General features: G+C 45.5%; 4 protein-coding genes across 4 annotated transcripts; 2 read left to right on the top strand and 2 right to left on the bottom strand.

The window, feature by feature from the left end:
* The first annotated feature begins 89 nt into the window (after positions 1–89).
* On the top strand, positions 90–4372 carry LOC122615933 (ubiquitin-protein ligase E3A). Its single transcript, XM_043791118.1, has 8 exons — positions 90–490; positions 550–804; positions 989–1833; positions 1897–2138; positions 2202–2756; positions 2823–3004; positions 3066–3558; positions 3621–4372. Exons 1-8 carry the CDS (start codon positions 438–440, stop codon positions 3957–3959), a joined length of 2964 nt encoding a protein of 987 aa, XP_043647053.1. The 5' UTR covers positions 90–437; the 3' UTR covers positions 3960–4372.
* A 412-nt stretch (positions 4373–4784) lies between these two features.
* Positions 4785–12656, top strand: LOC122616003 (procollagen-lysine,2-oxoglutarate 5-dioxygenase). The gene is made up of 11 exons (XM_043791227.1): positions 4785–4857; positions 4924–5092; positions 5884–5969; positions 7210–7349; positions 7407–7938; positions 8000–8253; positions 8319–8420; positions 8478–8603; positions 11426–11552; positions 11613–12047; positions 12110–12656. Exons 2-11 carry the CDS (start codon positions 4996–4998, stop codon positions 12392–12394), a joined length of 2184 nt encoding a protein of 727 aa, XP_043647162.1. The 5' UTR covers positions 4785–4857; positions 4924–4995; the 3' UTR covers positions 12395–12656.
* On the bottom strand, positions 8715–9469 carry LOC122616006 (immunoglobulin domain-containing protein oig-4). Its single transcript, XM_043791229.1, has 2 exons — positions 9202–9469; positions 8715–9145 (listed from the first exon to the last, which is right to left on the bottom strand). The coding sequence occupies exons 1-2, from the start codon at positions 9379–9381 to the stop codon at positions 8837–8839; spliced, it is 489 nt and encodes a 162-aa protein (XP_043647164.1). The 5' UTR covers positions 9382–9469; the 3' UTR covers positions 8715–8836.
* Positions 10277–11199, bottom strand: LOC122616005 (immunoglobulin domain-containing protein oig-4). The gene is made up of 6 exons (XM_043791228.1): positions 11042–11199; positions 10880–10983; positions 10738–10819; positions 10615–10682; positions 10486–10561; positions 10277–10424 (listed from the first exon to the last, which is right to left on the bottom strand). Exons 1-6 carry the CDS (start codon positions 11130–11132, stop codon positions 10342–10344), a joined length of 504 nt encoding a protein of 167 aa, XP_043647163.1. The 5' UTR covers positions 11133–11199; the 3' UTR covers positions 10277–10341.
* Positions 12657–12705: the final 49 nt, after the last annotated feature.

Here is a 12705-nt window from a genome sequence, read left to right as displayed (position 1 = left end):
GATAGACACGGAGGTGCCTAACAAAATGTTCGATAAGTGTGCGCCTATCTGCGTGCTATCGATATCGCTAGTACATCGATAGCACATCGTTTAGAATGATTTTCAATATTCGTTGTTGCCTGCTTTATTCATAAACACTTACGCTTTTGTAGTCAAAATTGCCGAAGCCTTGACGAACTATTGAGCTCTATAGGTTGGCCATCAGATTGTAAGGAAGCCGGCGTTTAGAGCTCGCGGCGCAGCTAGCAGAGGCAGCGACAGCGGCAGAGCAGCGGCAACATAAGAATTTAAGGTCACCGCGACACATAAAAGGGACATCAACATCGATTTTTTTGCACCCTTTTCATTTCGCCAGTGGAGGAGCACAATCACTTTCGGCAAACAAAGAAAAGGGGCGACGGCGGCGGCGGGGGCGTAAAGTGAAGAGATCAGCGAAGATGAGCGGAGGCGGCGGTGGCGAGGAGGATCAGCATCTGCCAGGTGTTTCCAGGTGAATAATTTCTACTGCTTTAGTTTGGCATATTAAATCTGGTTTTTTGTGCCCAACAGTGCATCAGGATCGGCAGCTGGAACGGCGGGCGGGCGGGCCACGCCCGAAATGAAGCGCTCGGCGGTGCGCAGCCTCATCCAGCGATACTTCCACCAACTGCAATCTGGCTGCGGGAACGCCCAGTGCAGCAATGCCAACTGCGCCTCCAGCGGCAAGGTGGCGCCCATGACGCCCAACGAGGTAGCCGCCCGAGCTCTGCAGCTCTTCTCACAGGATGCACAGCTCTGCGAGGCGTCCACATCGGCGACCAGCAGGTGAGAGTTCTTTTCAAACAAGTGGGTTGTGGAAAGTCAGGAAATGGTATAGTTCATCACTATGTTAATGGTTTTCATTCTTATTACCAAATTAGTAAAGTTGCCGGAGCACCAATAAAGTATTCTTTAGATTATTGTGTTCCCACTTGTTGCATACCACTGAACTTTAAATCCCCCATTTCAGCCCCCAAGATGTGGACATGCTTTCGCCAAACGACAGTAGCAGCAGCAGCAGCGGCAGCTCGACAAGCACCATTACCTCCGCCAGTACCACCACGACAACCAGCAGACAATCGCAGAGTACGCCAGCTGCCGTTGTGGTGGCCGTACCCAGTCCAAATCTTGTCCAGAGTGTGCCGCCACTGGATCTCGCCGGCGCTGAACCCTCCTCCGGCGACTCGGAACCATGTACACCCACCCTGCCGCCAGTCCAGAGCCTGGATGCCAACAGCCTGATGGCGCTCTATGAGCAATGTAGGGCGGCTGACAGTTACGACAGGATTTGCCACGCAATCGGCGATGTTTTCTCCAGCGTAGATAGACTGAGCAAGAGCTTCATTCGCAGCGCAGAACCAGCGGCTTCTAGTAGCCTCCAGGAGCTGCTGGCCAATCCACCGGAGGCTTTAAACAAGGAGCAGCTACGAACTCTAGAAGGAGAACACGATAAAGACGAAGATAGCACACAGCAGGAGGAAGAACAATCAGAATCCGCGGAAGTTGCAGCTAACTCTACTGCAGCAGCAGATGTAGAATCAGAGGCAGAGCCCGAAGAAGAGGACGACGATGTGCCCATGGCTCACACGACAGAGGGAACGTCGGATGAGGATCCAACCCAAAGCAGCGACACGCTGGTGGATCTGCCTGGCTTGCGACGAGTGCAGCGTCTCCTTTTTGGCTGTCAAACACGAGCCATCACGGACAAGCTTACCAGCAGCGTAATCCAGCTAGCTGACTGGGTGCACTACATGCGTCCCGATTGGGAGAAGGTCGTTCACTGTCTGGTCATCTGCTTCGATCTAGCCACCAATAGTGAGTGTTTCAATTGAGTGCATAAAATGGTTCATGCTACAGCTTTTCTCATTTCCCTATTAGCCAACAACAGTGTGGTAGACATGGACTATCTGGACAGGGTGCTGCCAAAGTTGTGCCACGCGGCGGCGGCCATGCCAGTGCCGGCACAGGCGCGTCTGGCCAGGATCTGGGCGGCCCATTGTGCAGATCAGTTGCACTCGTTGGTGGCCGCCTGCCAGCAGCAAATAACTCTGCAGGTGCTTTTGGACGAGGAATCCATGCGCGAGAACGGCTCCATAATTAGCATCACCAAAGTTTTAAAGGTAATAGTGAGGATTAGTTTGCAAAATAGTTTGTAACTCATCGGTTTCACTCCCGCTTGGCAGATTGTCTTCTACGCGAACATTCTGGCTAGCGAGCTGGAGCGACCGTCGTGTAGGGTGCCGCTGGAGGATCGAACGGAAGCGGCGACCGCATCTAGCAGTGCAGCAGTGGAGGACGACCTATTCGCCTACAACTCTGTGTTGCAGCCGCACATGCCCAAGTTCGCTGAGGATCAGTTGGAGAAGGCGCTGCAGGTGTCGGCAATCGATTGCCGGAAACCACTGATACCACTTGAGGAGTTCTACAACGAGGCGCTCAGTGAAAACATCCAGATGCACCACGACTATCTGTCCTACAAGACGCTAGCCATGGAGAGCGAGATTGGATCGGGCCACACAAACTACTTTTCGTTCATGCTGTACGCCTTCATCCTCACGCCGTCAACCAAAGTGGATGCCCTGTACTATGATAGCCGAATGAGGATGTACAGCGAGCGCTACACCTCCCTCTACTCAATCCTCAACAATTTCGGCCAGGAAGGGCAGGATGGAACTCCACGCCCGGATCTTAAGCTGACGGTGCGCAGGGACCAGCTCATCAATGACGCGCTCATTGGGGTGTGTACACAAAATTCTTTAGTATCCCAGTGAACAGGTATCAATGATGCACGTTTAATTCCGTAGCTGGAAATGGTGGCCATGAGCAATCCGAAGGATCTCAAGAAGCAGTTGGTGGTGGAGTTTGTCGGCGAGCAGGGCATCGATGAAGGCGGCGTATCCAAAGAGTTCTTCCAGCTAATCGTGGAGGAGATATTCAACCCGGCCTTTGGTATGTTTATACAGCAGGAGGAAACCAACAACATGTGGTAGGTATTTCCATGGAAAATAGTATGGGTAGTCTAACTATATATGTATATCCATATGCAGGTTCAATGCCACACCCTTCGAGAACGGAGCTCAGTTCACGCTGATTGGTATAATTATTGGCCTGGCGATCTATAACAACGTGATCCTGGCCGTAAACTTCCCCATGGTCGTCTACCGCAAATTGATGGGCTATTGCGGCACGTTTGCGGACCTCAGCGACTGGAGCCCCACGCTGCACAAGAGTCTGAAGTCCATGATGGACTACCAGGGTCAGGATATGGAGGAGGTCTTCGACCAGACCTTCAAGATCAGCTATAGTGACGTTTTCGGTGATATGGTCGAGCACGAATTGGTGCCGAATGGCAAGGATGTGCTGGTGGGGCAGCACAACAAGGAGTTGTTCGTTAACCTGTACAGTGACTTCCTGCTCAACACGAATATCCAGCAGCAGTTCAATGCCTTCCGCAAGGGCTTCGAAATGGTCACGGACGAATCGCCGTTGAAGCTGCTCTTCCGGCCAGAGGAGATCGAGATGCTGGTCTGTGGCAGTCGTGTGAGTAGCTATATGTAATTAACGAAATACAATCGGTTGTTGAACTCTGAAACCTTCTGCAGGAGTTCGACTTTGTGGAGCTGGAGAATTCAACGGTGTACGAGGGCGGCTACACGGAGGAGAGCCAGTACATCCAGGACTTCTGGAGCATTGTGCACGCGATGCCCAGCGAGGCCAAGCACAAGCTGCTCGAATTCACGACGGGATCGGCGCGTGTGCCAGTTGGCGGCCTCAAGTGCCTGCGGCTGTTGATCACGCGTCACGGTCCGGATAGCGACCGGCTGCCTACCTCGCACACCTGCTTCAATGTGCTGCTCCTGCCCGAGTACAGCAGTCGCGACAAGCTGGAGGAGCGCCTGATGAAGGCCATAAACTACTCAAAGGGCTTCGGCATGCTGTAGACTGTGCTACTCTGCACTGTCATTAGGTGCAAGCTGCAAACAGCAAACAGCAAACTGCAAGTCCAAGTCTGTCATCTGGAACTGATACCACCTCTCTGGGAAGAAGATTGAGAATACTTTGATCGGTTTGAGTTCGTTTTGGGTTCTGCCATTTATTTTTGATACGACCTGTTCAATGAGACAATATACATACAAATTATATATATATGCTCAACTCATGGTGCGAAGGCGAAGCAAGCAGACCGAACGGATACGCGATTTTGTTTCCCTTTTGTCGCCCAGTTAATTGTACATAAACAAATACACACCACACATACTGCATTATGTGAATTTCACCCATGTAACACCCACCCGCATTTAAAAACAGTACCCGCTAAATATTTTCCTAAATAAATTTAAAGTTGTGCGGCAAAGAAAACTGATATTTTTCTAAAGGTATTACCATTACCAGGTATTACATAGATCAAGTTTCAAAGTATGAGAAAATATTAAATATCCAATATTTTTTTTTACTAAAAAATATATTTCAATAAATTAACATATATTAATAACTGGTATTGGCAAACAAAATGTCAAAAATATGGGAAAGTTGATAATTTCAGTTTTATAACGTGTTTCTATGAAGAGTTACATATTTTTGTGTGCAGTTTTACTTTTCCGATTAAGATTTAAATTACATTTAAGTTTTTTATTACCTTTTTTTATTTAGTCTAGAAACGTCTAAGAAGTGGCGCAGTGTGAAAACCCCATTTCACATCAGCTGGCTTGGAGTGGTGGCTTTTTTAGGTTATTTTTCTCAGACGTTATTTTTCAACGGCTTAGTCGCAGCCACACATTTGTTATTCGCGTTTCTGAGTTTCTTGCGGGTGGAACTCCCGATTAATTTGTGGAGCGGAAGGTGTTTTGAATTCCTTAGCATTTATTAAAGAAAATGCAACTAGTATAACTTACTGTTCTCTATTAGCAATTTTAAACCACCGATTGCAAGTGCTTGACTGTTTGTGCGAGTGAGAAGGAGAGCGAGTAGTGCAGCATCATGAGAATGCAACAAAGCGCCTTGTTGTTGTTGCTGCTGGCCGTGACGTCGCAAGGAGACGTCGACGTCGCTGCAGCGCCGGAGTCCAATTGGAATGGTTTGTTTTAATTTCTAACTAGAATGAGTTCATCAGCAGCCATAGAAACTCACATTGCATTCATGTTTTCACATTTTCCGGTCTTAAGTGCATTCCACTCCTCTACTTAGCCCACAAATACACAGAGATGAAATGGGTTGTTCCTTATCATTTTTGATAAGATACCAGCACATCCTTTTTTCGTTTGAAAATTAAGAAGTAGTTAATCAGAAATAATACAATTTTTCAAATTGATATGTTTTCTGCTCATTTTGATGTAGTTTGCCCCGACTTCTTCCGGTGTATGTGCAGTACATATCTCAGAGAATTTGTTTATGATCCATATACCATCCCACATCTCCGCTCGCCTTTGAAAATGGCTTTTGTTTTTGTTTCGCTTTGAAGCTGCGGTCGTTTACTCTGGAATTGCTCGGAAACGGAGCAGATGCAGATGCAGATACAAGTATTCAGATACATCTGCATCTCAGATGAAAGATACAAAATGGTTCATTTACATATTCAGAAATTAGACAGCTTTAAACAAGCTCAACTCCTTGTCTAACATAATAATGACTTGAAACAATAGTAATAACAATAATTTAATGAATTAAAAGCAATACAAGTTGCATTTTTGTATTCTAATTGGAAGCAATACTAGAATACAGTAGAGCTTACGCAAGTTCAACGAGCATAGTTCAACATTCATTTATTAAAAACTATCAAAATGAAGTTAGCCTAATAGTTTTACCTAATATGATATACTTTCTTTCTAATCTTTACCATTGATATACAACTCATGTGTTCATTTACAGAGAAAATCAAGGTGTTCACTGTGGCCACTGAACCCACCGATGGCTATACCAGATATGCTCGATCTGCACGCGTCTACGATATTGAGGTGAGACCCGTATTAAAAGTAGAATTCTGATTAATTAGAGCATTTTGAACTGCGGTTAGAACATAGAAAATTGACAGCACATCAAGAAAGTTTATTTGAAGACAGGCCACCATCTGGCATATGAATTAGAGAACATTAAATAAAGCTATGTCTTTACTTTAGAATGACAGAAATTGGCAAACGTTTATGTTTTATAGAACATCTGCCAGCAACTGTTTGTATGCAAATAAGTTTTGATTGTTTTTATTGATGAATTTCTAATTTGACGACACACGCAGACAATCGAATTTTCATAAAAACTGGTATAAAAGCGGGAACACAGCATTTATGATAGATAAGAACTAGGCGATGTATGTTTGTATTGTCTTAGAAGTTTGAAGACTTGCCCGGCGGCTTGGCACACTTGAGCAACATTGTATTATTAAAATGTCTCGTTAGCATATAGTATAGTATAGTATATAGCTATATATTTGTATGTATGCCGCTACCCGAGCATCCGGCGCTGGCGTCCGATTTTCTGATGTGGAACACCGAGATTGGCTGGACATTGTGGGGCAAACGACGGCATGAAGTCCACATATAGTGCACACATGTTGAGATCACGTAGTCCAAGCAGATTCGGTGCAGTCGCCGGGGGTAATTAGCACAATACTTTGGGATTCGGTTCCCGGTCTATTGATAGCTTAGAACTTTCTACACCAAGTTGGTGGTGGGAGATTTCGCTTATCGGGTCCAGTGAGTGTGACACTTTTTGTATTGTCGGCCGGCTTAGAATTTGTTTTTTTGTTTCAAAAATATATGTGCGACAACAAAATGTGCTGATAAGCTCGCTTAGCCGGCTTTTTTATGGATTGAACCTGATCTGTCCCCCTTTGTTTTGAATTTCTTCATATGTACACTGTTTTCTGTATTTGAAGAACTGTGCGACCCAAGATATTTAAACCCGCAGCGTTGCTAAATGAATGAAATTTGTGATTTAAGTTCCTTTAACATTGAAAAGTTATGATTTCTTTTAGATTTCTGTTATATACTTGCATACTTTGTATCAGCTTTAAAACGTATACTTAATTTGTTATATACTTTAAACAATAAATCGCTTAAAGTAAGCAGGATGATATTTTGTATAAAAAAAGCTCGAGTGTGAACCATATTAATAGATTTAGGCAGCTTGATAGTCCAGTTTCTTGTCAGAGATAAAAATATTTTAATGAAAATTCATGTAATATTTAATCCCTAAAAGTTGACCACCCTTGGCTTGGGAGAGGAATGGAAAGGAGGTGATATGCAGCGACCCGGCGGCGGATTCAAGCTCAATCTTCTGCGCGAGGCAATTGCTCCGTACAAAAATGATCCGGAGACAATCATACTCTTCACCGACAGGTTTGAATTGAAGAAAATATAAAAGTAGTCTTTACTTAATGAGGTGTACTCTTTCAGCTACGATGTGATCATCACCACCACGCTGGACGAGATCTTCGAGAAGTTCAAGGAGGCGGGTGCCAAGATACTCTTCTCTGCCGAGAAGTACTGCTGGCCCGACAAAAGTCTGGCCAACGATTATCCCGAGGTGGAGGGCAAGGCATCGCGATTCCTCAACTCGGGCGCCTTCATGGGTTATGCACCACAAGTGTACGCTCTGCTGGAGGATCCAATCGAAGACACTGCCGACGATCAGTTGTATTTTACCAAGATCTTCCTCGACGAGGCCAAACGCACCAAGCTGGGCTTGAAACTGGATGTGAAATCGAGTCTTTTCCAAAACCTACATGGTGCCAAGAACGATGTGAAGCTTAAGGTGGATCTGGATAGCAATCAGGGCGTGCTGCAGAATGTGGATTTCATGACGACGCCGGCCATCATCCATGGCAATGGACTTAGCAAAGTGGATCTGAATGCATATGGCAACTATTTGGCTAGGACCTTCAGCGGCGTCTGCCTTTTGTGCCAGGAAAATCTCTTGGACTTGGAAGTACGGTTCTTTGTATATGCCTATAAACATGCTTATGTTAATATGCAATCTATTTTTTTAGGAGACAAACCTACCTGTGATTTCCCTAGCCCTGATGGTCACGCAAGCCGTTCCCTTCTTTGATCAGTTTCTGGAAGGCATCGAGACTTTGAACTATCCCAAGGAGAAACTCCACTTGCTCATCTACAGCAATGTTGCATTCCACGACGATGACATCAAGTCGTTTGTTAACAAACATGCCAAAGAGTATGCTACTGCCAAGTTTGCTCTCTCCACTGACGAGTTGGATGAGCGCCAGGGCAGGCAGTTGGCCCTGTAAGTCGTATAATTAATTACTTTAAATAGATATAAATAAACCTAAACCTTTTGTATTTTTCCAGTGACAAGGCTCGACTCCACCAAAGTGATTACATATTCTTCGTGGATGCAGATGCGCACATCGACGATAGCGAGGTACTCCGTGAGCTGCTCAGGCTGAACAAGTATGTTAAGGCCACTTCAATCTCTTTCCCCATATAACAATATTGATATCCTCGCAGGCAATTCGTTGCTCCGATTTTCTCCAAGCCCAAGGAGCTGTGGAGCAACTTCTGGGGCGCCCTTTCCGAGGGTGGCTACTACGCCAGGTCGCACGACTACGTGGACATTGTGAAGCGGGAACTTATGTAAGTAACTGAAGGGTGGGGAAACTTTCTTTAGTTTGTAGATACAGTATTTTATTTCATTTTTCAAACTATACTTTCTTTATAAAACAGTTTCATTTTCATATAGGCTGTATATAGACTAACTTCATGTAAAGCTGATAGATTCTACAAAAAAATGCTTCAGATTCACTTCAAATTTATTTGTTATGTTTTGCCAAGTGCAACAAAATTGAAGTGATAATGGCTGGCTGTGATCAGTCGAAGGCAATGGAGAAATCCGTCTTAAAGCTGCGCCGATCGATGGAGTACATGTTGTCGGCGGTGCACTCATAGAGTCCAGCGTCCATCTGCGTGGCCGGGTCAATCTCGATCTTCGACTTGACCTTGTCGTCGCCGATGCGCCATTCGTGGACGTGCATGTAGAGGTGCTGGTAGATCTCCGCCCCATCCTTGTACCAGGTGATGTGCGGTCGGGGATTACCCTTGGCCACGCACAGAAAGGCGATCTTGTGGCCCAGCACGTACTCAAGATCAAAGTGCGAGGCTTGCAGGATTTTGGCGCCCTAAAAAGAGCCACAAAAATGAATAGAAAACTGCAACGAAATTCCCATTTACTCACATTATTGTTGTTGTAGTACTGATCGGACTCCGGATCGCGATACTTTCCGGTAATTGGCAGTCCGATCTGCACCCTGGACTTGGTGCGTCCACGGCCACGCCCACGGCGCGCCTCGCAAATGGGCGTGGCCAGCATCAATAGCCCCAAAGCGAGGCAGACGATGAGGCACTTAACCTGCATGACTCTCCCGGATGATGGATATGTTGCTGGCGGAGATCACTATCACTATCGCTATATTTGCCTGCTGCTGGTGGCGTTGCTGTGCGAATCTCGTTTGATCGGTGACTGATCCACTCGGCCAGACTCTGCACCACTCTGCTCGGCTCATCTAATTTGCCACAATTGTCCGGCGGACTTAAACCGATTTTAGTGTGGTTTGCTCTCGAAATTCGCCACTCGCGGCTTTTTGTTCTGGTTTCACATTTTCTCATTGCCGCATTGCTGCATTTCCACATTTCACTCAATTCCCTAGCTAGATTTGATTTGATATCGCTCGCCATCGTAGTCCATGGCACCCCTTTCCATGTGTCTTGCTGGGATTCGGTCTAGTTTACAGTGGCCTGCTCTTTTAGGAAAGGTGTTACTGGTAGTTGGAACAAGTGAATAGTAGTGTTCAAAGATTTCCCCAATTTATACATTTTGTTTTGCTAAAATGAAGGCAAGCAGCCAATTGCATCGAAAAATGGTTATATTTATAAGAAAGAAAACTTTTTGCATTCGTTTTTAGTGTGTTTTTGTACCACTGTACCTGTTTGAAGGCTATAGAGCACTCAACACTTTAGAACCAAAAAGCCTCGGTTTGTTTGGTTTGCTTTCACACATTTTAATAAAATAAATGCAAAAAAATCACTTGAATTGGGTAATTGAGTCAATTTGTCGGCTTTGTGCACACACACACACACACACACCTCTGCACCTTGGCACTCAAAGATACGCACACAGATGCACAGATACTCACAGACGAGGAAGCAGAAAGGTCGGATTGAAATAGACCTTACATTTCCATAATCCGAGACGCAAAAATGTATTTTAAAATATTTTTTTATTTAATTGTATTCAAAGCATTGTAGTTTATAGTTACATCTCAGCTTAACTGGGTCAAAGGGTGTTTTTAATGGGTCAATCAATAGTGGGCCTTTCTCAAAAGTTAACCATCACGTAGTCCGTGCGAAAACCGCGACGATCGATGGCGTAGATATTGTCCGCTTGACACTCGTAGAAACCTGAAAAGAATGATTTATATTATTTTATTTATAATAATAATAATTAAACAGTTAAACTTACCAGCATCCATTTGAGTGGTTGGATCGATTTCCATCTTAGATTTAACAATGTTCGCTTCTATATGAGATTCGTGTACCTATAAAATCAAACATGTTTAATATCCATGAGATTATATTTGGAATAAAATACCTGAAAGAATCGGTGCTGGTAGAGCTCTGCGCCATCCTTAAACCAAGTGATGGTCGGTCGAGGATTGCCTAATATGAGAGGGTCAGTACTTGGTGATCTAACTTCTGGTTAGTCTATTCTCACCTTGAGCCATGCAGAAGAACGTGATCTTGCGTCCCAGTGTGTAGTCCAACTCGAAATGCGAAGACTTTATGATCTTGGCGCCCTGCAATAAGTTATGGCATACATGTTTAAAACAAGTTTAATTTATCCTTGACCCACTTACATTTTCATGGTCATAATAGTTGACCGCATCCTGTGATCGGTGCTGGATGACCACGGGCTTTTTGCCCGTGTAGTTGCGACGCTCCGTCTTTCCCGCAGTGCTTCCTATGACAATTTTGCGATGTTTAGCTTAATTAATATAATTTAGATTTAGATCGCTTACGTTGGGCGGCTATATAGTTGAGATCGCCGAAAATCAGAAAGCATAGGCAGAGGAGCACGATCCGGTTAAGATTGCAGATGCCACGAGGCATTATTGTCGAGCCGTGATTCCGATCGCCTGCGGTGAATGTTGTTTTCAAACTGCGCTTTCCACATCCGAACATCCGAACAGAACAGAACGCCATCCACTCCGCTCCAATGTGAGCGTGTTTTATTGAATTAAGTGAATCTAGTTGGGCGATGGGACTTTCGGCGGTGCGACGTCACTTTCCATTTTCGCAACATTGTTGCAAATCCGCTGAACATCGCCATCATTCCGCTCTCTTTATCACTCGCCCTGTTTTGACTAACTCATTCAGCACTTGTATCTTGCGTCCATTTGCAGTGGCATGTTCAACGTGCCCCACGTAACGAGCATCTATCTGGTGAAGAACACCGCTTTCGATGCCATCTCCTTCAAGCACAAGGAATTCGATCCCGACATGGCCATGTGCGAGTCACTCCGGAATGCGGTAAGTGTGTGGTATCAAGTCATGTTCATGCCTCATATATGTATATACTTCCCTTTCCAGGGTATCTTCATGTACGCCAGCAATCTGCGCATATTCGGTCACCTGGTCAACGTCGATGACTTCAACACTACGGTGACACGTCCGGACTTCTATACGCTGTTCAGCAACGAGATCGACTGGACGGAGAAGTACATACACCCGAACTACTCACTCCAGCTGAACGAGAGCTACAAGCTACAGCAGCCGTGCCCGGATGTCTATTGGTTCCAGATCGTGTCGGACGCGTTCTGCGACGATTTGGTGGCCATCATGGAGGCGCATAACGGCTGGTCGGATGGCAGCAACAACGACAATCGACTGGAGGGCGGATACGAGGCGGTGCCCACCAGGGACATCCACACCAAGCAGGTGGGCCTGGAGCGGCTCTATCTCAAGTTTCTCCAGCTCTTCGTTCGTCCGCTGCAGGAGCGCGCCTTCACCGGCTACTTTCACAATGTGAGTCATAGAATTAGTACACCTTTTGTGGAATTTGTATTAATATTCCCACTAATTTGTAGCCTCCGCGCGCGCTGATGAACTTCATGGTGCGCTATCGGCCGGATGAACAGCCATCTCTGCGTCCCCACCACGACTCCTCCACGTACACCATCAACATTGCGATGAACCGGGCGGGTATCGACTACCAGGGCGGTGGCTGTCGGTTCATCCGGTACAACTGCTCCGTGACCGACACCAAGAAGGGATGGATGCTGATGCACCCTGGGCGATTGACTCACTACCACGAGGGACTGCTCGTGACCAATGGCACGCGTTACATCATGATTTCCTTCATCGATCCGTAGAGTAGCTAATTTACATAGGTTATATATATCAAACTGCCATATCGGCCAATCCAAAGAACTGCATACTAAGCCCAATGAACAAATTTGTGTTGATGGAATTGCGGCATCGGCCTTCTGTTTCTGATGATTTTACAAACTACTTTGAGATCGATAGCTTTAGGATACTCCGATGAATCTGTTGCAGCCTTAAGTTAATTATAAGCTTTTTTACCAAGTGCAAAGTGTTCCATTTTTGAATAAATTAATTCAATTATTAAACGAATTATATTTCATTTGGTTTTTGTCCGGAGGAATGTTTAGTATTTAACTTG

The sequence above is a fragment of the Drosophila teissieri genome, chromosome 3L (genome assembly GCF_016746235.2).
Source record: "Drosophila teissieri strain GT53w chromosome 3L, Prin_Dtei_1.1, whole genome shotgun sequence".
Classification (NCBI taxonomy): Eukaryota; Metazoa; Arthropoda; class Insecta; order Diptera; family Drosophilidae; genus Drosophila; species Drosophila teissieri.
This window is presented reverse-complemented; position numbering and strand designations above follow the sequence as displayed.